Raw genomic sequence first — 23,127 nt, 5'->3', positions numbered from 1 at the left:
TGTCCCCAAACTCAGACACAACAACTTTATGAACCTGCTGCCAGGCACAGACTGCTCTAGAGATGAAAGCAGAGAGATCTGCAAATAAAACAAGGGGTGGGAGTCCATCCCATGCTTTCGGTTCCCTGAAACTTCTTTCTGCAACCTGAAACTTGTTCAGAGGGAGGAGAGATGAATGGTAATGGGGCCTGGAGGAGTCCAATTTACTTTTCTTTCTTAATATAGTAAAATAATTACCTAAGAGAACAGAATGCTATATGTCAAGTCCTAAATAGGATGGTTTGTGTATGTGATGATATTGAAGCCCCAAACAGATGTGAAGATGGAAATGCTGACATAGTGGGGCAGGCTGAATCTCAGAAGAGGGTGATGGTTCAAGTGTGATAGGAGCCTGGAGTAGATGGCCTTAAAACAAAGAGACCTCTGCAGCCACTGGCAAAAGGTTAAGCAGTAAGACCCTATCTTTCCTATTTAAGGGAGAAGTCCTCACTACCTTCTAACCAACCCCACAGTCCAGCTCCAAAGAACATGGCCGTCCAGTTTCAAACCCTGTAAGGACCTCATGAAGCATTCCCCGATCCCCACCCCAACTCTGCCTAGTCAGGCCCCACACGTCTTCAAGAGCCAACCTTATGCCCATCCCTCCATCCCCCCGATAGCCTCTCTCCTTTAAGCCCTAGGCATTGTGTCTCTTTATTTCTGACTTTTGGCCTCCTTTTTGAGTATGTATTTGTCTTATCCTCACCCTTCTGCCCAGAGAGCAACTTGAGTAAAGGACTGCACGTTGTCCTCTACATCCACATAGCAGGTGCTATGTAAATATTTGCTGAACATTTTTTAAAGTCAGTGTTTTCTTTTAGAATAGTTTTGGATTTACAGAAAAATTGGGAAGATAGTGTAGAGAGTTCCTGTATACCCCACACCCAGTTTCCCCTATTCTTAACATCTTATATGAGTACAGTACATCTGCCCAGTTAATGAACCAATAATGAACATTATTATAAACTAAAATTGGCCAGGTGTGGTGGCTCATACCTATAATCCCAACACTTTGAGAAGCTGAGGCAGGAAGATCACTTGAGCCCAGGAGTTCGAGAACAGCCTGGGCAACATAGGGAGATCTTGTCTCTAAAAATTAAAAAAGTAATAATAATAATAAGTATTATTAACTAAAATCTATACTTTATTAGAATTTTCTTAATTTTTACCTTCCTTTTTCAGAAGCCCATCCAGGATACTGTATTACATTTAGTAATCATGTTGCAGTTTCTCAGACTTTGCTTGTTTGAGATAGAATTCACATACCATAAAATCCACCCTTTTAAAGTGTACAACTCTGTGATTTTTTACTATATTCACAAAGTTGTACAACCAGTAGCATTATCTAATTCTAGGACATTTTCATCTCCCCTAAAAGTAACTCCACCTGTTAGCAGTCACTCCCCATTCCCTCCTCCCAGCAGCTTCTGGCACCACTAATAATACCTTGTCTTTATGGATTTGCCTATGCTGGACATTTCATACAATTGGAATCATACATTATGTGTCCTTTTGTGTTTGGCTTCTTTCACTTAGCATAATATTTTCAAATTTCATTCACCTTGTAGCATGAATTAGTACTTCATTCCTTTTTATGGCTGCATAATGTTTCACTATATGGATAAACTGCATTTTGTTTAACCATTCATCAACTGAAGGACATTTAGGTTGCTCCATTTTGGGGCTGTAATGAATAATACTGCTATGACATTTGTGGGCAAGTTTTTGCATGAACGTAATGTTTTCATTTCTCTTGGACATACTTAAGAGTGGAATTGCTGGGTCATATGGTAACTCTATGCCTAACTTTTGGAGGAAATGCTAGTTTTCCAAGTGGCTGCATCATTTTACATTCCCACCAGCAATGTTAGGAGGGTTCCAATTTTTCCACATCCTCACTGGCACTTGCTCTTGTTGTTTTGCTTACAGCCATCCTAGCAGGTGTGAAGTGGTATCTCCTTGTAGTTTTGATTTGCATTTTTTAAATGACTACTGATGTTAAGCATTTTCTCATGAGCTTATTGGTTAGCTGTACAACTTCTTTGGATAAACGTCTGTTCAAATCCTTTGCCCATTTAAATATTGTGTCTTTTTTATTGTGAAATCAAAGTTCTTTTTATATTCTGAATACTAGACTCTTCACATATGTGATTTGCAAATATTTTCTCTCATTTTGGGGGGTTGTGTTTGTACTTTCTTATTTTTCTTTATAATGGCTTTACTGAAATATAATCCACATGCCATGCAATTCACTCATTAAAATGTAACAATTTGGTTGTTTTTAGTATTTTCAGAGTTATACAACCATCACCATCATTTTCTTGATAGTGTCCTTTGAAGCACAGAAGTTAATAATTTTGATGAGGTCCAATTTACCAATTTTTCTCTGGTTGCTTGTGCTTTTGGTGTCATATTCAAGAAACTAGTGCCTAACCCAACAACATAAGGATTTACTCCTATGTTTTTTTCTAATAGTGTTCTAGTTTTACCTCTTATATTCAGGTCTATGATTCATGTTGAGTTCAATTTTGCATATGGTGTGAGGTATGGATCCAACTTCATTCTTTTGCTGGTGAATATCTAGTTGTCTCAGAATAATTTGTTGAAAATATTATTTTCCCCATTGAATTGTCTTGGCACCCTTATCGAAAATCAATGGCCCATAATACATGCATTTATTTCTAGACTTTTGATTCTATTTCATTGATATAAGTATTTGTTCTTATGCCAGTACCACATGGTCTTGATTTCCAAAGCTTGTAGTAAGTTTGAAATCAGAAAGTATTAGTCCTCCAACTTGGTTCTTCTTTTTCAAGATTATTTGGGCTATTCTGGATCCCTTAAAATTTTATATGAATGTTAGAATCATCTTGTCAATTTCTGCAAAAGAGTGAGCTAGGGTTTTAATAGGGATTGCATAGAATATGTAGATTAATGTGGGGATTACTGCCATCATAACAATATTGTCTTCCAATCCACCAACATGTCTTCATACTTATTTAGGTTTTCTTTATTTCAGTGATGTTTTGCAGTCTTCAGTGGGGTCAATCCCCAACTGAGCCTTTAAATGACTTCACTTTAGCCCTGGTTGCCACTTTGAAGCCTTTTGAGAGACCCTGAGTGAAAGTAGTCAGCTAACTGCCACCATATTCTTGACCTACCAAAACTATGAGACAATAAATGTTGCTGTTTTAAGCCACCATGTTTTGAGGTAATGGTATACAGCAGTAGATAATGAAGACAACCAGGAATATTCCCCTCCTAACTTCCCACCTCTCCAACTCCTATGAGTCATCAGTTCTCAGATTTAAATGTCGATTCCTCAGGGACGACTTTCCCTTTCCCTGACAATCTCCCCCATACCAGCAGGCCTCTGATGATACATGTTAACAGCATCCTCTTCTTCTCTTTTGCGGCACTCATCACCATGGCAATTTGTTCATAATCTGAGTATTTGTTTCATGCCTGTCTTCCCTCAAGAATGTCAGTTCCATAAATGAGCAGGCTATATTTATTTCATCCACACTGAATTCCCAGCACCTAATGTGGTGCCTAGCACAGAGTGGGGATATAGTAATTATAGAATAAAAAATGTAAACCTAAGAATGAATAAATGAAATATATCTAAGCCTCATAGTTCAGAAAGGAGCGAGAGAAAAGCCTAGTAAAGATAGTTACAAAAGTCTCATAATTCCAAGGTTTTCTTTTTAAAAAATACCTATTAAACAGACCGGGCATGGTGGCTCACACCTGTAATCCCAGCACTTTGGGAGGCTGAGGCAGGCGGATCACGAGGTCAGGAGATCGAGACCATTCTGGCTAACATGGTGAAACCCCGTCTCTACTAAAAATATAAAAAATTAGCCAGGCGTGGTGGCAGGCACCTGTAGTCCCAGCTACCCGGGAGGCTGAGGCAGGAGAATGGCATAAACCTGGGAGGTGGAGCTTGCAGTGAGCCAAGATGGCGCCATTGCACTCCAGCCTGGGCGACAGAGCGAGACTCCATCTCAAAAAAAAAAAAAAAAACTTTTTAAACAAAACAGCCAGGTGCAGTGGCTCACACCTATAATCCTAGCACTTTGGGAGGCCGAGGCAGGCAGACGGCTTGAGCTCAGGAGTTCAAGACCAGCCTGGGAAACGTGGTGAGAATGTCTCTGCAAAAAATACAAAAATTAGCTGGGCATGGTGGCATGTGCCTGTGGTCCCAGCTACTCGGGAGGCTGAGGTGGGAGGGTTACCTGAGCCCAGGAGGTGGAGGCTACAGGGAGCCATGAATGTGCCACTGTACTCGAGTCTGGGAGCCTGGTTGACAGAGCGAGACCCTACCTCAAAAAACAAACAAAAAAACCATGTCAGCATATTCTAGTTAAAAATTTGTTATAACAGAGTGCATTATAATCTAATTCTCCACTTTAAAAAAAAGGCCAACCAGGGTTAGCTGATAGTCCAGGAGCTAACGTGGGTAATAAAGGATGAGAGGGTGAAGACAGAGTGCATGTTTAAAAAGATGCCCCAATACCAATAGGCTGGAATTGATGTTCCTCTGCCCTGGATATTGAATCTGGGAAAGGTGTCCAGTTTTTCTATGAAGCTGAATGCCAAAAGGAGGATGTTGAAGTCTGAGGATAAACCTGTGGCCTGGCAAATTTAGTCCAGTTGTTTTAGGTGACTAAACTCTATACCCTTACAGTACTTTTAAAATGATAATATTATATAATCAACAGCCCTGTATTCCATCTAGTGAATTGGTTTTATTAGCAATTCTTTATCTTCACTGCCTACCAGATAACATCCAACTCACTCCCTAGCTGGATGTCCAGGACTCAGCTGACCTTTCAGGCCCGCCCTTCTCTGCCCACTGCAGACACCATGCTCTTGGCATTCCGCAGTCACAGGGTCCACTTCCCCATCTCTGTGCCTTTGCAAGCGCTTTTCCTGACTGCAAGTTCCCTTTCAGTACCACTGAATCCCTCCAAAGCTAAGTTCAAATCAGAACTCTCCTGCTGCCCTCAGAACTGACTGCTCCATGGCTCTGTCCTCTTGAGGCACTTTGTGCGTTTATCGCTTCTGTGGCCAATAACATATTTAATATTATATTGTGATGGTGTATTTTATTTATCTTCTCTGCTACATAGACCTGGAGGATATTGTCTTTGTCTTCATCTTTTTTTTCCTACATAACCTAGTACACGGCTCTGGATGGAATAGGGGCTTAATATATATTTGTTGTTAAATGAATAAATGAAAGAATGAATGTTAGAAGGCTTCTAAATGAATCTGATATACTTTATATCTCAATGCCAGTAATAACAATAATAATATAGTCATAGAAAGAGATTAAAGTTAAAAAGTCTTAATGTGCCTTTTTTGATTATGAAGTTCTGTTTTCACATGTACCAAAGAAGACATCTCATAAGGCAAAAATGAACTTAGAAATGAATAAACAAGGCCGGGTGCAGTGGCTCACACCTGTAACCCCAGCACTTTGGGAGGCCAAGGTAGGCGGAATGTTTGAGGTCAGGAGTTGGAGACCAGCCTGGCCAACATGGTGAAACCCCATCTCTACTAAAAATACAAAAAAATTAGCCGGGCGTGGTGGCGCATGCCTGTAATCACAGCTACTCAGGCTAAAGCAGAGAAAATTGCTTTAGTATTTTTCTCTGCTTTAGCAGAGATCACATCACTGCTGTCCAGCCTGGGCTACAGAGTAAGACTCTGTCTCAAAAAAAAAAAAAAAAATCGAGAAATGAATAAACAGAATGCTTCTTTACTAGTAAACTAGAGCACTGACTAAATGTTCTAATACATTACTCTTAGTAGTCACATAGAGCTCAAATAAATAAATAAAGCAAACTACTAAAAATAGGAAAATGAGCTTTTCAAGAGCTTTCAGGAATTCTTTGTCTGCTGTTCAACTTTTAACCAGGTAATTTGAAAAATTTTAAAAGCTTAATAATAATAACGAATAACCATCTTCTATAAAGTCAAAGTAGTTTACTTGAGATATGGAATGTACCAGGTTACTTAGGGCATGATGTATGAGAGGACAGTGTTTTCATGACCAAGTCCAGTGTATCCTGAATCCTCATGTTATTTTTTTCCATCAAGGAAGGATGTCTCCCAAATGATTTTGTGTTTTCTTCTGGATCAAGGGGGTGAAGCGTATGCGGGTTGAATAGATATCGAGGCTCCCCCAAGATGCCAACTCTGTGAAAAGAATTATTGGGATAGCTGAAGTGGTGAGGCCAAAGACTGACGTGCAGGGTTGCAACTGTGATTGTGGTTGTGTGTATGTTATGTGTGTGTGTTTGTACACTAAAGCTAAGATATACTGTCTCTCTCTTTTTAAAAACTTTCCCTGTTTCCATGAACTACCACTGTAGTCTTATATATGAGTCCAAAAGTAAATCCTTAGCAAGATTTTGTACTAGCGCTTCCCACATTTCTCAAGGTGATTCTAGTAATAGAAAAACCTCAGCCTTAAAAAAATTCAGTTACAGGCTGGGCGCGGTGGCTCACGCCTGTAATCCCAACACTTTGGGAGGCTGAGGCGGGCAGATCACCTAAGGTCAGGAGTTTGAGACCAGCCTGACCAACATGGAGAAACCCCATCTCTACTAAAAATACAAAACTAGCCAGGTGTGGTGGCTCATGCCTATAATCCCAGCTACTCAGGAGGCTGAGGCAGGAGAATCACTTGAACTCAGGAGGCAGAGGTTGAAGTGAGCTGAGATTGTGCCATTGCACTCCAGCCTAGGCAACGAGAGGGACTCCATCTCAAAAAAAAAAAAAAAAAAAAATCAGTTACTCACTCCTCCAAACTAGAACTATTTGGAGTCTAGCACCACTTTCTAGCAATTGTTTTTCTGGTCTAGATGGGTGTACTTCAAGATTCTCTAGAAAGGAAACTAGGAGGGGAGCAGGGCAGAAGTAAGAAAATGGGGGCTGTCATCGGCAGAAGTAAGAAAATGGCTCGATTCCCTGGCAGAGGCATGGTGCCTGGGCCCCCGCCCCTTCCAGCCCCACCTGGGATGCCACCTCAAGGCACTCATGCTTCTCTTGCCAAGCCACTTACACCGGCATGGGCACAGAGTCCAGAGTTCCCACATGCTTTTGCATCTCGGCTGGGAATCTGACGTCTGCTTGATGATACTTTTTCTCAAAGACGTTTTGAGCTTTTTCTCTGAGAGATGGCAGCAGAGTAGACATGACTGGAGAACGCATGTTGATGGCTTTTTTAATTGCTGGGCGTTTTGCCATCATTCTCCTGTTGGGGAGGAAGGTGACATTTAGGTCATATCACCCTGTTTTCTAGAAGTGTTCTTGAGGCCAGGTGCAGTGGCTCATGCCTGTAATCCCAACCCTTTGGGAGATCAAGGCGGGAGGATCACTTGAGCCCAGGAGTTCGAGACCAGCCTGGGCAACATAGCAAGACCCCCGTCTCTACAAAAAATTTAAAAAAGTAGCCAGGCAAGACAGCATGCCTGCAGTCCTAGCTACAGGAGGATCACTTGAGCCTGGGAGGTTGAGGCTGCAGTGAGCTGTGATCACACCACTGCCTTCCAGCCTGGGTGACGGAATGAGATCCTGTCTGAAAAAAAAAAGAGGAGGCCAGGCGCGGTGGCTCACGCCTGTAATCCCAGCACTTTGGGAGGCTGAGGCGTGTGAATCACCTGAGGTTAGGAGTTCGAGACCAGCTTGACCAACATGGTGAAACTCCGTCTCTACTAAAAATACAAAAAATTAGCCAGGCGTGGTGGCGCATGTCTGTAATCCCAGCTACTCAGGAGGCTGAGACAGGAGAATTGCTTGAACCCAGGAGTCAGACGTTGCAGTGAGCCAAGCTCGCGCCACTGCACTCCAGCCTCAGCAACAGAGCAAACTCTGTCTCAAAAAAAAAAAAAAGAAAGAAAGAAAGAAAAAAAAAAAGAGAAGAAAAAAGAAAAGAAAAGAAAGGAAAGGAAGAAAAGAAATACCCCTGAGCATAGGAAAGTCAAAAGGTCATACCTGAACTGAACAAAAGTCATGCGTTTCTTTTCCCCTCCTGATTCCTCATCTTCACGCCTCCTGCGAGGAATGTTGAACATATTGGTACGAAAGAGTCTCCCTACTTCTTCTTCAATCTCTGTCAAGTGTTGACGTCGGAAGACAATCCAAGCCACATATGTACAGAAAGTGTAAAAGGACTACAACAAAAAATAGACAAGAATCACAATCCTTAGCTGTGAAATGGAAAACTCCCACCTGTCTGTATAACACAGCTAAGCAGACACAAACCCAGATGACCCAATTTCCCAATATTCCTGAAACAATGAAAAATTATACACATACTCACTTTTGCACGAGGAAAATCAGACCAACAATTTAAGGTATAGCATATAGCTTGTTAGCACCGTTTTTTAGAAAGAATATTCGCTAAAAATAAGTGCCTGACAAATGGCCATTGGTTGTTGGTATACATTGTTTCATATCAAAAAGCACCAAAACATAAGTGACTCACCTCAAAGAACTTCCAGTCTTTCTGTGTATCTGATATTTTCTCCCTGTAATATAACAAGCCACAACTATAGGTTGAGAGGGAAGTTCAATCTTTCAGGGACCTAGTCCTTATCTTTCTCTAAAGTTAGGGTCATTATCTTGGCCCCAAGATTATTTTCAGCTACACAAATGCTATCAAAAGGCATTGATAAAGAGTCTCAATACTTTCTTCTTCAACTTCCTACGTTACCCAGATCAAAACTCCTAGAATGGTAAAAAGTTAATATAAATTTGGGGTAAACAAACCAGTGAGGAAATGTATTCTTCCAAAGGCTTCTGGTAATTTGAGTGTTGGGGAGGTAAGGAGAGTGGAAAGGTGGTAAAAAGGAAGCAGAGAACTAGAGGGTAAGTCTGCAATAAAGAAAAGGAAAAGAATTAGCAAACAATAGTTATGGCTATTGGGTACAAAAAGAAACAGAAACAAAATCCACAAAGATCTATGCCGAAACAACCAATAGACTGAGAACAGCAGTGTGCTCCTCCTTCTGATGGGCATGGGCAAACCTGAGTCTTCTCTCTTCCCAGGAGTCCTTGCAACACAAATTCAATGTTAAGAATACTATACTTGGCCAGACGCAGTGGCTCACGCCTGTAATCTCGGCACTTTGGGAGGCCAAGGTGTGTGGATCACTTGAGGCCAGGAGTTTCAGACCAGCCTGGCCAACATGGTGACGCCTGGTCTCTACTAAAAATGCAAAAATTAGCTGGGTGTGGTGGCGGGCGCCTCTAATCCCAGCTACTCTGGAGGCTGAGGCAGGAGAACTGCTTGAACCTGGGAGGCAGAAGCTGCAGTAAGCCGGGATTGTGCCACTGCACTCCAGCCTGGTCAACAGAGCAAGACTCCATCTCAAAAATAAAAAAAAGAATACTATACTGGCATGGGCACAATTAGTGAACACGGCCTCCCCTCCTAACAATTCTGATCCTGACTCCCAGCCTTAAGAAACTAGGCCTGGTCTGGGGAGCCCTTGAGAATTGACTGAGGGGGCTATGCACCTGCAGTCACTTGATCAGTCACAGCGGCCAAGGCCAGACCCTGGACACTTCAAGGCTGATCCTGGTTTTGCTTCTTTTTTAAGACAGAGCTGGAGTGCAGTTGTGATCATAGCTCACTACAGCCTCGACCTTCTGGGCTCAAGCAATCCTCCCACCTCCCAATCCTCCCACCAGACTGTAGGAGTTCAGGATGGTTCTGGAGAGCCTGGTACCCACCTCAGCCTCACAAGAAGCTGGGACCACAAGTATACACCACTACACTGGCTAATTTTTTTTTTTTTTTTTTGAGACAGGGTCTCACTCCGTCACCCAGGCTGGAGCACAGTAGCATGATCATGGCTCACTGCAGCCCTGACCTCCCCAGGCTTAGGTGATCCTCCCACCTCAGCCTCCCAAGTAGCTGGGACTACAGGCACACACCACCATGACAAGCTAATTTTTGTATTTTTTGTAGAGATGGGGTTTCACCATGTTGGCCAGGCTGGTCTCGAACTCCTGAGCTCAAGCTATCCACCCACCTCACCTTCCCAAAGTGCTGGGATGACAGGCGTGAGCCAAGGTGCCCGGCCTGCTTCTGCTTTTGTTGGGGCCTTCCTTGGAGGAACTGTGACTCTGAGGATTGGCCTTGGTACCAGGCTCTCCAGAACCATCCTGAACTCCCACAGTCTGGGAAAGATGACCCAAACCTCACAGGACCTTCGGCCTTCTCATAGGGACTTCCTGGTCTGAATGGGCCCAAACTAGCCCTCCACCTGAGGGATGAGGCCGAAGAGGTGGTTACTGGGGCCTGCCCCTCCCCTCCTACAGACTCTCTTCATTATATATTGGAAGAATATTAATTCTTCCAATATGAATTGAATATATATTAATTATATATTCTTCATGTGCAAGTCTTCAATAAAGAACTACAGCAATAGCAATTACAGTGAACATGGACTAAGTACAGACTATGTGCCGGGTACCGCACTAAGCCCTTTACATGTATGATTCTATCTAGTCTTCATAACATCCTGCACCACGCTAAGCCCTTTAGATGTATTATCATATCTGGTCTTCATAACATCCCTATGGTATAGTCAACATTATTATTCCCACTTCTCAACTGAGGAAACTAAAGTTGAGACTTAAGTCCAAAGACATATGTCTAATTAGGGGCAGATCCTGTACTAAAACTCAGGTCTGTCAGATACCCACGTCTGTCCTCATAACTGGGCTGTGAGGAGAATAAGCTTTTTTCTTTAAAATAGTTTGCAGATAAACGTACTGAACAACAGAGCTCAGCAGAAACTTTTCGGAGCAAGCCTCAGCATTTCTTCTCTATGCCACCTGAGGCCTCCACCTGAGGGGTGTGCTGATGTGAAATTTCCGCCCTTTCAAAGCTCCTCTTCCGTAACCAACTGTAAATCTTCTGCCAGCTGAAACCAGAGACCATGAACACCTGCCAATCTGAAGCAAGAAAACTAGCCAAAGTCTGTTTTGGGAATAAAGTCAGCTGTATTCTGGGAGATCTACAGCAGAGCTCACATCAGCACAAGGCAAACCAGCACCATCTTAGCATGGTTTTGAAATGAGAGTGATTGCCCAGGAAACACACTTTCTTTCCTTTTCTTTCTGGGTTCTTTTTTTAGACATCAGAAGAGAAGATAAGGCTGGGCGCAGTGGCTCACGCCTGTAATCCCAGCACTTTGGGAGGCTAAGGCAGGTGGATCACCTGAGGTCAGGAGTTTGAGACCAGCCTGGCCAACATGGCGAAACCCCATCTCTACTAAAAATACAAAAATTAGCCGGGCGTGGTGGCAGGTGCCTGTAATCCCAGCTACTCGGGAGGCTGAGTCAGGGAGAATTGCTTGAACCCAGGAGGCGGAGGTTGCAGTGAGCCAAGATCGCGTCACTGCACTCCAGCCTGGGCGACAGAGCAAGATTCCATCTCAAAAAAAAAAAAAGAGGTAACATGAACCTCTTTCCACTTTCCCTCAAGTTGCCATACACACTGGAACTCTTTCTCTCTTTTTTTTTTTTTTTGAGATGGAGTTTCACTCTTGTTGTCCAGGCTGGAGTGCAATGGCACGATCTTGGCTCACCGCAACCTCCGCCTCCCGGGTTCAAACGGTTCTCCTGCCTCAGCCTCCTAAGTAGCTGGGATTACAGACATGTGCAACCACGCCCGGCTAATTTTGCATTTTTAGTAGAGATGGGGTTTATCCATGTTGGTCATGGCTGGTCTCAAACTCCTGATGTCAGGTGATCCGCCTGTCTCGGCCTCCTAAAGTGCTGGGGTTACAGGCGTGAGCCACAGCGCCCAGCCTAACTCTTTCTCTCTTAATGCCCAAAGCAAACTGATGTAACCCATACTGCAAAAATTAAGTACAGAATGTCATGGGTTTCTTCTTGCCATTCTGATTTAGCCCTGCATATGAAATAGAAATGCGTCCAGGAAATGGGTGCATACAATGAATACATTTGGGGACTTCATAGTTAAAAGCTCTACAAATTTATTTCTGGCTGGTATATTTTGAGTCGTTTTCCTGTCTATTTTGGTATTTTATAATTTTTATATTAAGTACATATACTTAAAATAAATTGATTATAAATTTAAAAATTTATTGATTATAAAATAACAAAATTGGCCTGGCGTGGTGGCTCACACCTGTAATTCTAGCGCTTTGGGGGGGCCAAGGCAGGCAGATCGCTTGAGCTCAGGAGTTCAAGACCAGCCTGGGCAAGATGGCAAAACCCGATCCCTACAAAAAATACAAAAAAAAAAAAAATAGCTGAGAATGGTGGCACACGCCTTGTAGTCACAGCTACTTATGGGGCCAGGTGGGAGGATCGCTTGAGAACAGGAAGTTGAGGCTGCAGTGAGCCAAGATAGTGCCACTGCACTCTAGCCTGGGTGGCAAAGTGAGACCCTATCTCAAAAAAAATAAAAAATAAAAATAAATTAAATTAAATTTTAAAAAATTAAAATAACAAAATTTAAGCCTCCCAGAATCGTCTGCAAATAGAAATGGGGTTTAAACAATACAATCCGTGGAAATATAATGCAAGCCATAAATGTAATTTTAAATTTTCTGGTAGCCACAGTGAAGAGAAACAAGTGAAGCTAATTTTAATAATATATTTTATCCAAAGCCCCCAAAATATTATCATTTCAATATAGAAGCAATATTTCTAAAGTATTGAGATGTTTTATTCATATTTAGACTTTCTGTGTACAGTGCTTATTTTTCACTTATAGTATGTTTCAATTTGGACTATCTACATTTCAAAGTGCTCAACAGCCACGTGTGGCAAGTGGCCACCATGCTGGTCAGCACGGACGCCATGCATTCCATGTTTGAGGACACAACCCAAAGGAAAGAGGGGAAAGCCAGCTGATAGTAAATCTAGAGATTTTTAGTGGCCTGTTATGATGCTCTCTTATTCCTTCTTGCTACCTTAGACTCTTGGCTCCAAATCAAAATGAGGAAAGTATATTTTATGATTTGTCATTCCTAAAGGGAAACAAAGTCTAGACCCAGGGTTCTGGGCTGGGGAGAAAAAAAAGTTGTGCTCCCCCACTTGCCCCCTGCTGCTCTAGGTGAAATCAGGTTTAAAAGAAGGTCAAGGCCTGCTCTATACAAGAGAGTGTCAAAGGGATGTATTTTAGGGGAGGGGAAAGAGGCTTTGGTGCATGTGACTGGGGGTAAGGGTAGAGGAATAGGGCTTAGGGATAATTTACACACCTGAGTTTCAAAAAGACTCCCTTTTTCCCCGTCAGCCCCACCGCTAGCCTCTCTGGTTGCCCATCAAGTGACAGCTGCACTGAGAACAGTGGAAGAAGGTATAAATACTAGCACAGAGGCAGGGGTGGAGCCAGCATTGGCCATCACCAAAGAGATCTAACTATGGCATGTGCCTGCCACCAAGGAGGTTTTCATATCTAACTTAGAAAACACAGAGAACTTTTACTGAACATGTTCATCAAAATTCTGCCAAAGCTTTCGGGATGTCAGGGTTCCTCAGACATTTAAAGGCACATCCTTCTACTTCTCAAGAGACATGAAAGCACTAAATTAACAGCACCCAAACTGCTGGTTTTACTAAAATCTTTAATCATAGAGATACACAGCATAATGTGTTGTAGTCAAATATTAAGTGTGCATATGAGACAAAACAGGGACCACCCCCCCACACTTAGGGACCTGCCACCGCACCCCCACCCCCAAACATGGAAATAAAGGAAAGCCTTGAGTTCCTGTAAGGGAAATTCCAGGCACCTAGCTAGCCCTGAGAAGTAAATGAGCAACTTGATAAGAAGATAACAGTAGCTTAAAAGACAGCCAAGGAAGTTAGAGTCACAAGATGTTTGGTTCCCTATATAAAGTAAAAATAACATTTTAACATATGTCCCTGCATTGTTTTTCAGAAACTCAGACCCCCACCAAATGGGTCCACTGGCATGTAGACCTCAGATAAGGGGAGACTGAGGACTGAACTCTAACTGCATTCATTGTTCTAAAGTTCTTCCTGAGAGGCCTAGAAGTCATGTACACGAGCCAGACCTAACACATCTTTCTGCAGACACCAAGTTTTTTAAACAAGCTGCTCTACCTTAACCAAATCAGAAAATCTTGGAATCTGCTTATGACCTGTAAGGCCCCGCTTCAAAATATCCTGCCTTTTTAGTCCAAACCAATATATAACCTCTATGTATTGATTTACAACTTTGCCTGTAACTTCTGCTTTCCTGAAATGTACTCCTGCCTTTAAAAACCCTTGCTTACAAGCCATCAGAGAGGTCAGGTCTTAAGCGAGAGCTGCCTGATTCTACTTGCTTGGCAACCTGCAAATAAATACTCTCCTTTCTCCTGATATTACAAACCACGGTGTGGATGTTTCACCTGACTGCATCAGGCAAGTGGACCCCAGTTCACTTCGGTAACACATATATGAAAGAGAAAAGTCAGAAAATACACATGAAAATATTAGCTTACTGAAATCGGAAAGAAGTGAAATGTTAAAATAAGTTAATCACTTATAACCAGCAAAAACATTGTCCTCATCTTCTCTTACATAAAAGCCACCAAAAGAACAATATAAACTTCTGAATCATGGCAAAAACCTGTTCCAGTCTGTCTTTTATGTGCTTTGTTCAATGTTTGACCTGTATGGAATTTGTTACGTAGGTGGTGAGATCTGTGCTCATTCTTCTATAAACTGCTATCCAGCAGGCAGAGGAAACATGGGTTATGTCGCATACAGTGGGAGAATGACCAGCACCATCTGGAAATGAGCTAGTGGTAACCAGAGGCCATCATCTACTTTCAAACATATGTGTTCCTTTAAAGGTTTGTGTAAAAATTGCCTTGGAAAAAGTATAATTACTTCAGTGGAGGCTCTATGCCAAGAACTAAAAAATATTATAAATTCTCTAATTATGGTATAATTGTTTATAGTTTGCTTTTTATCCCAACATTGGTTTGCAATGTATATGTGTTTTTAAAGATCAAACATTAAGTATGAGAAATTAAAAAAAAATTTTTTTGAGGCAGGGTGTTGTTCTGTCACCAGGTTGGAGTGCAGTAGCACAATCATAACACATTGCAGCCTCAACCTCCCTGGCTCAAACAGTTCTCCCACCTCAGCCTCCCAGGTGGCTGGAACTACAGGCATGCACCACCATGCCCAGCTAATTCTTTAATTTTTTTCTGGAGAGAGGGTCTCACTGTGTTGCCCGGGCTGGTCTCGAACTCCTGGGCTCAAGTGACTTTCCTGCCTCGGTCTCCCAAAGTGCTGGGTTTACAGGCGTGAGCCACTGTGCCTGGCCAAAACCACTTCTTAAGAGCATGTTTTTGTTTTTGTTTTTTGTTTTTTTGTTTTTTGAGATGGAGTCTTGCTCTGTCGCCCAGGCTGGAGTGCAGTGGCGCGATCTCGGCTCACTGCAAGCTGCGCCTCCCAGGTTCACGCCATTCTCCTGCCTCAGCTTCCCTAGTAGCTGGGACTACAGGCGCCCGCCACCACGCCCGGCTAATTTTTTGTAATTTTTAGTAGAGATGGGGTTTCGCCGTGTTAGCCAGGATGGTCTCGGTCTCCTGACCTCGTGATCCGCTCACCTCGGCCTCCCAAAGTGCTGGGATTACAGGCGTGAGCCACTGCGCCCGGCCCAAGAGCAGGTTTTTTAACCTTAAATCCTAGTTTTCTAACTAGAAATGACACCTTAAAGACAAAAGAAATTAGTGTCAATATTAATAGTGATGTTATAAATGATTGAGTAGGAAACTGTAAAGATGACTGTAATTTTATCATAATGCTTTTCCTAAAAACTTTGTCAAGAGAAAACACTACTTCTTTCTAAACAATGAAGTCTATAGGAAGCTGAACCTCCACCAACAGCCCTAGACACCTGTAAAAGCTTCCTGTTTTTGGATCACAGGAAGGTATTTTTGATGCTGAAACATCCCCAACTTTTAAGTATCTCTATATTAAATCTACTACTATACCTCACTCATCAGAGAGATTAAATGTAATAATTCCATTAGTTTATATATGCTCTTGTCCTTTTGGGTTTCTTTTTTCTTTTAATTTTTATTTTAGGTTTGGGGGTACATGTGAAGGTTTGTTAAATAGATAAACACGAGTCACGGGGGTTTGTTGTACATAATATCACATCGCTCAGGTATTAAGCTCAGTAGACAATACTTATTTTTTCTGCTTCTCTCCCTCCTCCTACCATTCCCACCTCAAGTGGACCCCAGTGTCTGTTGCTTCTTTCTTTGTGTTCATAAGTTCTTATCATTTAGCTTCAACTTATAAATAAATGAGAACATGCAGTATTTCGTTTTCTGCTCCTGTGCTAGTTTGCTAAGGATAACAGCCTCCAGCTCTATCCATGTCCCCACAGAAGGCATGATCTCATTCTTTTTTATAGCTGCAGAGTATTCCAAGGTGTAAACGTACCACCTTTTCTTTATCCAGTGTGTCACTGTTGGGCATTTAGGTTGATTCCATGTCTTTGCTATTGTGAACAGTGCTGCAATGAACATTCGCATGCATGTGTCTTTATAGCAGAATGCTTCACATTCCTCTGGGTATATACCCAGTAATGGGAATGCTGGGTCGAATGGTAGTTCTGCTTTTAGCTCTCTGAGGAATCACCATACTGCTTTCCACGATGGTTGAACTAATTTACACTCCCACCAACAGTGTATAAGTGTTCCCTTTTCTCTGCAACCTAGCCAGCAACTGTTATTTTTTGACTTTTTAATAATGGCCATTCTGACTGATGTGAAATAGTATCTCATTGTGGTTTTTATTTTTTACTGTAACCCACAGAAAGAAATATATTTAATAGAGTCCCCAGTACACACTGAAACAAGTCTCCTAAAACAATATTACTTTTACCTTTTATGATGTACTCTGATTTTTAAAGTTCTAGTCTACTGTCTTCAAGACTTACTAAATTGATTTCAAGATCCATTAATGTGTTGTACTCTGAAAAACACTGGTTTAGGAGCATTACTGTAAGAAAGAACAACAGGCTGTAGAAAGCTGAATGCATAAAAGATGAGGACTGACTGTACTTTTAAAAGACACAAAAAGTGCCAAGCACAGTGGCACATACCTGTAATCCCAGAACTTTGGGAGGCCGAGGCAGGTGGATCACCTGAGGTCAGGAATTCAAGACCAGCCTGACTAACATGGTGAAACCCCGTCTCTACTAAATACAAAAAATTAGCCAGGCGTGGTAGCAGAGGTTGCGGTGAGCCGAGATCGCGCCATTGCACTCCAGCCTGGGCAACAAAAGTGAAACTCCATCTCAAAAAAAAAAAAAAAAAAGGCCAGGCGCAGTGGTTCACGCCTGTAATCCCAGCACTTTGGGAGGCCGAGGCAGGCGGATCACGAGGTCAGGAGATCGAGACCATCCTGGCTAACACGGTGAAACTCTCGTCTCTACTAAAAATACAAAAAATTAGCCGGGCGTGGTGGTGGGCACCTGTAGTCCCAGCTACTTGGGAGGCTGAGGCAGGAGAACGGCGTGAACCCGGGAGGGAAAGCCTGCAGTGAGCCAAGATCGCACCACTGCACTCCAGCCTGGGTGACAGAGTGAGATTCCGTCTCAAAAAAAAAAAAGTAATCATGGCAGCAAAGCTTAAAAATGCTATGATGTTGGATATGTTATCAGAAGCAGACACCAAGACAGGACTAGACATGAGATTTATTGAAGAAAGACAAGATTTATTGGAGAAAATGATGGTGACAGAAAATGAGGAGAGAACTGGAGAAGGCAAGGAGTGCCGTCACACCTCCATGCATGTCTGACCCTGTGAGAGAGGAAGGGCAGGAGGGTCTGCGTAGGAAGGAACTCAGACAGCGGCACAGCTCTAGGAAAGTTTTGACCAGGCCAAAGGGGAGTCCTTAAGCTGAAGCTGTCAGTCAGAGAAGTCCTGCAACTGTGGGGAATGGGCTTGCTGCACCCAGACACTGGCAGAAGGCAGCCTGTGGGAGGCATGGTGCAATGAGCTGAATGTTTGTGTTCCCCCAAAATTCATATGCTGAAATCCTAACTCCCAGTGTGATGGTCTCAGGATGTGAGGCCTTTGGAAGTAATTAAGTCATGAACATAGAGCCCGTATGTAGAATTAGTGTTCTAGAAAAGAGACCCCAGAAAGCTCTGTCATCCTCTTTCTGCCATGTTGAGGATACAATGAGAAGCTGGCAGTCTGCAACCTAGAAGAGGGCCCTCACTAGAGCCTGACCATGCTGGTATACTGATCTTAGACCTGCAGCCTGTAGAACTCTGAGAAATACATTTCTGTTGTTTATAAGCCACCCTGTCTATGGTACTTGGCTATAGCAACCCAAACAGGCTAAAACATGTGGCCTCAGTGCAGACCTGGTGGTGGATTCAGGTGCAACAGCTGGGGCCACTGCTCAGTTACGCTCCCTGGTGCCACATTTTCATTGTCCTATGCTGGAAAGCAGAACCAAACTTGTCAACTCCATAAAAGAACTGCAGCAGCAAAAACTTGAAAGCTGCAGAACGGATGTAGTAGAATAAAGAATGGGTGTTGTCAGGGATACACATTAAGAGTGTATTCCCAAATCATGAAAAATCACACACACATGGTGAATCGAATCACAGAGATGCTGGGCCTCGGAAGTGGATCGAGGACATCCACCACTATAGAAACAGGGGTGCAAGAGAAGAGAAATGGCCAACAACGCCAAGATACAACCAAAAAACAAAGAAAGTGAGCCTGAACTGAAAGTATATCGATGCAAACATCAATAAATATCAAGTTCCATCTGAGAGAAACTTCATATGTATATCTGTTTTTTAACTTTATAAACTAATATATGATCCTTATGAATAGCCAAGAAGAAATTAGAGAACATATGCCTGTGCCCCTCAGACCCTGGGTAACTTGGAAAAAATCTACCCAACTAAAGAATGAATCAGGGTGGAGTGCCGTGGCTCATGCCCATAATCCCAGCACTTTGGGAGGCTGAGGTGGGTGGATCACCTGAGGTCAGGAGTTTGAGACCAGCCTGACCAATATGGTGAAACCCCGTCTCTACTAAAAATACAAAAATTAGCCAGGCATGGTGGTGTGTGCCTGTAATCCCAGCTACTCGGGAGGCCGAGATAGGAGAATTACTTGAACCCAGGAGGCAGAGGTTGCAGTGAGCCGAGATCATGCCATTGCACTCCAGCCTACGGGGACAAGAGCGAGACTTCATCAAAAAAAAAAAAAAAAGATACTCAGTCAAATAAAACATCTTTAAGCTTTTTATACACCTTTAAACTATCAAAAATATTAAAGTAATAAAACCCAATGCAACCAGATATACTTACTGCTGATGGTAATACAAAATGTCTTAACCTAGGCCAGGCGCGGTGGCTCACGCCTGTAATCCCAGCACTTTGGGAGGCCGAGGTGGGTGGATCACGAGGTCAGGAGATCGAGACCATCCTGGCTAACATGGTGAAACCCTGTCTCTACTAAAAATACAAAAAATTAGCTGGGCGTGGTGGCGGGCGCCTGTAGTCCCAGCTACTTGGGAGGCTGGGGCAGGAGAATGGCATGAACCCAGGAGGCGGGGCTTGCAGTGAGCCAAGATTGCGCCACTGCACTCCAGCCTGGGTGACAGAGCAAGACTACGTCTCAAAAAAAAAAACCAAAATGTCTTAACCTTTTTAGAGAACAATCTAGCAGTATGTATGAAGAGCTACAAAACTGTGGCCTTCTAGGTAAATATACTGTGGAAAATAAGCCATAAGGAAATAGTCCAAATGAACAAAGAATATTCAATGCAGAAATATTATAACACACAAAAACTAAAATTATACAAATGTACACAAAAAGAATGGTTAAGCAAATATGTATGTTACATAACAGAATTCTATTCAAAGTGGTAAGTGAAATCATATAATCAGAATAATAAGAGAAAGTACCCAGGAAATACAGAATACAAAAATGTATATACCAACAACTGTGTAAGTATGCTCATTGACAAAGCTGGTCTTTGAAAATATGGAGAATGTAGAAAGAGACACATCATGTACTAGGTTCTTTTCCTATGGGGGGAATAATTATTTTCCTATGGGGGAAAAAACCGTTCTGGCTATGACCATGGTGTAGATCTGGGGCCTGTTGTGAAACTCAGAGAAGGAGATTCTGAGTTAAGGGTTGATGCTTTTGACCTTGTGATCCCAAACCTGTGATGAGACTCCTCTTTAAGTTTTAATTGCAGTGGTGTAAAAATAGTCATCCTAAGGTAAAAATGATCTTCCCGCAAAGAACCATCTTAGAATCCACACCTCAGCAGCTCCTACTCACAATTGTTGCTGCTGCAAAATAAGCAGTAAAAGGACAGGGAGACACCTAATCCCCCTGCACTACCGGCCCCACCAGGCCTCCTGCCCAAGGAAGCCAAGTCTGGCAGCAAAAGCCCTTCCTGGTTGAGAGCAAGATTTCACTGAGAGACCATGTCATTCAATCTCAAGCAGTGGAAAGTTTTAAAAATATCAGCTGAGATTCTGAGATTTCTTCCACATGTACTTCGCTCTCTCAAAGGAGATATTACAAGGGTTCGGGACAGATCCTCACCTGAGCCCAATTACTCTGGACAAAAGAAAAAGGAACATTTTCTCAAGGTAACAAAAGTCAAACAGAAGCATCTTAAGGATGTGAGTCTATGATGGAGTGATGATCTAATGAAGTGTAAGTATCTGCTTACTTTCCACAGCACATGTGATGCTTATCCGGCATGGCCAAGCCCAGCACAAGGATACAGTACTTCTGCGCCAAGTACCTCTGTGCTGCTTCTAATTCACTTAAAACCAATTCCATTTCTTTTTTCTCTACAAGGCCTCTGATGGGGAGGACAAAAAAAAGAGAATTTGGGTTAATTGTCATAAACGCCTATATTAACTAGCAAAAAGTCAGATTTATAAACTTTTCTTCTTTTCTTTAAGACAGGGTCTTGCTCTGCTACCTAGGCTGGAGTGCAGTGGTGCGATCACAGCTCACTGCAGCCTCAACCTCCAGGGCTCAAGCAATCCTCCTACCTCATAGGCGCATGCCACCATGCCTGGCTAATCTTTTTTTATTTTGTGTAGAGGCAGGGTCTCACTGTTGTCCAGGCTGATCTTGAACTCCTGGACTCAAGTGATCCTCCCCTTGGCCTCCCAAAGTGTTGAGATGGCAGGCGTGAGCCAGTGTGCCCAGCCATAAACTGTTTTGAAAGAAATACAAGTGAGTCAACAGACTTCACTTACCAATGAGTTTATTTTATTTAAGCAGTGGTATAGGAAAATCCTTAAAGTCCCTTCATATTTAATCATTGGAATCAGCATCTCAAGTTTACGGTGTATTTTTGCTTTTTTTCTTTTTTTTTTTTTGAGACAGAGTCTCACTGTACCGCCCAAGCTGGAGTGCAGTGGCATGAACTCGGCTCACTGCAACCTCCACCTCCCAGGTTCAAGGAATTCTCCCGCCTCAGCCTCCCGAGTAACTGGGATTACAGGTGCCTGCCACCATGCCCGGCTAATTTTTGTATTTTTAGTAGAGACAGGGTTTCACCATGTTGGCCAGGCTGGTCTTGAACTCCCGACCTCAAGTGATCCACCCACCTTGGCCTCCCGAAGTGCTGGGATTACAGGCATGAACCACCACGCCCAGCCTATTTTTGCTTTTTTAATAGATTATACTTTATGTTATGTATCCTCAATTTTATATGCAGGTCGTCCTAATTTATATAGAACAGCTCAATTAACAAATTATCTATACTGGTTGCTGAGGCGGTTAGCAGCCTACTTTCCTGCTATTTTCCTAAAACAACCGTGGAGGCTACGTACCTCAGCTTCCCCTGCGTTCCCTATGTCACTACTGAGTTTGGGGGCTCAACATGTGAACAAGGACCAACTCTCAGTTCTGAGTGTAGCTGTGTTTGCTAAGAAGGCATCTGTGGACTACTACTCTGGGAACTTTGGCATCAATTACAATAACACTGCTTCTCTGTGAAACCAGCCGCAGTTTCAATTGAATTGCAAATGAACTTTCACAAAGACAAACTGTTCTTAGGTTACAGCACATCTGAAGCCAAATTTTAAGTTTCTGCTGTACAATACAGTAGGAAATATTGCTGATGATACATTCCAATGTAGTTATTGAAAAGTGAGTTGTACTCTTATTGAAAAGTGAGGTGTCACTAGACACCAAACGATATTTACTCTAAACAGGGACAAATGACTGCCCCTTCTGATATAACCATTGGACTGACTCCATGAAGTCAGTTATTATTATCCTTAATACAAAGACAAACTGTATTATCCTTAATACACCCCCTTCCCCTCATGGCATGGAGGATATAACCCAAACACACCCCTCCAGATGCACCCCAGTGGCCACACCCCTGTGCCTGTTTTCTTCAGCAGCTCCACCCTCACTGGTCAACCTACTCTGCCGGAGCTGCCAGTAGCTAATATTCTTCTTTTGCTGTAGAAAACAACCAAATCAGACTACAACCACCAAGGAATGCCTTGAAGCTTTTAGGCCAATGCTTCTCAAGTTTTAATAAACCTATGAATTATGAAAGAATCACTGGGGATATTTGCTAAAAGTGCAAATTCCCAGTGCAACCCTCTCTCCAAGATTCTGGCTCAGGAGTCTGGGTCTAGCCCAGGAAATTTAAAACAATCTTCCCAAATGATTCCAAGGCAAGTGGTCCCTAGACCCCATATGCACATATACATAAAGAACTGATGTGTTGAAATGGAAAAAAAAGGAAAAAGCTATGAAAAAAAAATACTCAAGAGAAGCTAACCTATATACAAAACTCCAGGCAGAGGTGGCCTGTTTGCACCACATTTCTGTGTCTGGAAACCATCCCCCCATCTAATTTTGTAAAACTGCCTTAAATACAAACCCAGTTAGTGGTTCATTTTTAAAGCACATTCTTTAAAAGTGCAAACAATAATGCTGACAAAATTTTGTTGAAATGGATGTGCTCATGCATTGCTTGTAACAGAAAATTGGCATAATCCTTTGGGGAAAAAAACTGAAAATA

At 42.5% G+C, this 23,127-nt stretch overlaps 1 protein-coding gene across 8 annotated transcripts in view; it reads right to left on the bottom strand.

The window, feature by feature from the left end:
- Positions 1-6,013: 6,013 nt before the first annotated feature.
- PPP1R36 (protein phosphatase 1 regulatory subunit 36) overlaps positions 6,014-23,127 on the bottom strand; it is a 39,446-nt gene continuing 22,332 nt past the window's right edge. For 4 of the 8 annotated variants that reach the window (XM_054530207.1, XM_054530210.1, XM_002824843.3 and 1 more), the window contains 5 exons: positions 20,797-20,931; positions 8,540-8,582; positions 8,047-8,225; positions 7,115-7,306; positions 6,014-6,246 (listed from right to left, as the gene is read on the bottom strand). In XM_054530207.1, the coding sequence (XP_054386182.1) occupies positions 6,060-6,246; positions 7,115-7,306; positions 8,047-8,225; positions 8,540-8,582; positions 20,797-20,931 (736 nt within the window). In that variant the 3' untranslated portion in view covers positions 6,014-6,059. The remainder of the gene's footprint in view (positions 6,247-7,114; positions 7,307-8,046; positions 8,226-8,539; positions 8,583-20,796; positions 20,932-23,127) is intronic. The other 4 variants (XM_054530208.1, XM_054530209.1, XM_054530212.1 and 1 more) reach the window with 1 other exon arrangement.

The sequence above is a fragment of the Pongo abelii genome, chromosome 15 (assembly GCF_028885655.2).
Source record: "Pongo abelii isolate AG06213 chromosome 15, NHGRI_mPonAbe1-v2.0_pri, whole genome shotgun sequence".
NCBI classification, from domain to species: Eukaryota; Metazoa; Chordata; class Mammalia; order Primates; family Hominidae; genus Pongo; species Pongo abelii.
Note: the sequence above shows the minus strand (reverse complement) of the source record. Positions and strands in the feature narration are given on the sequence as shown.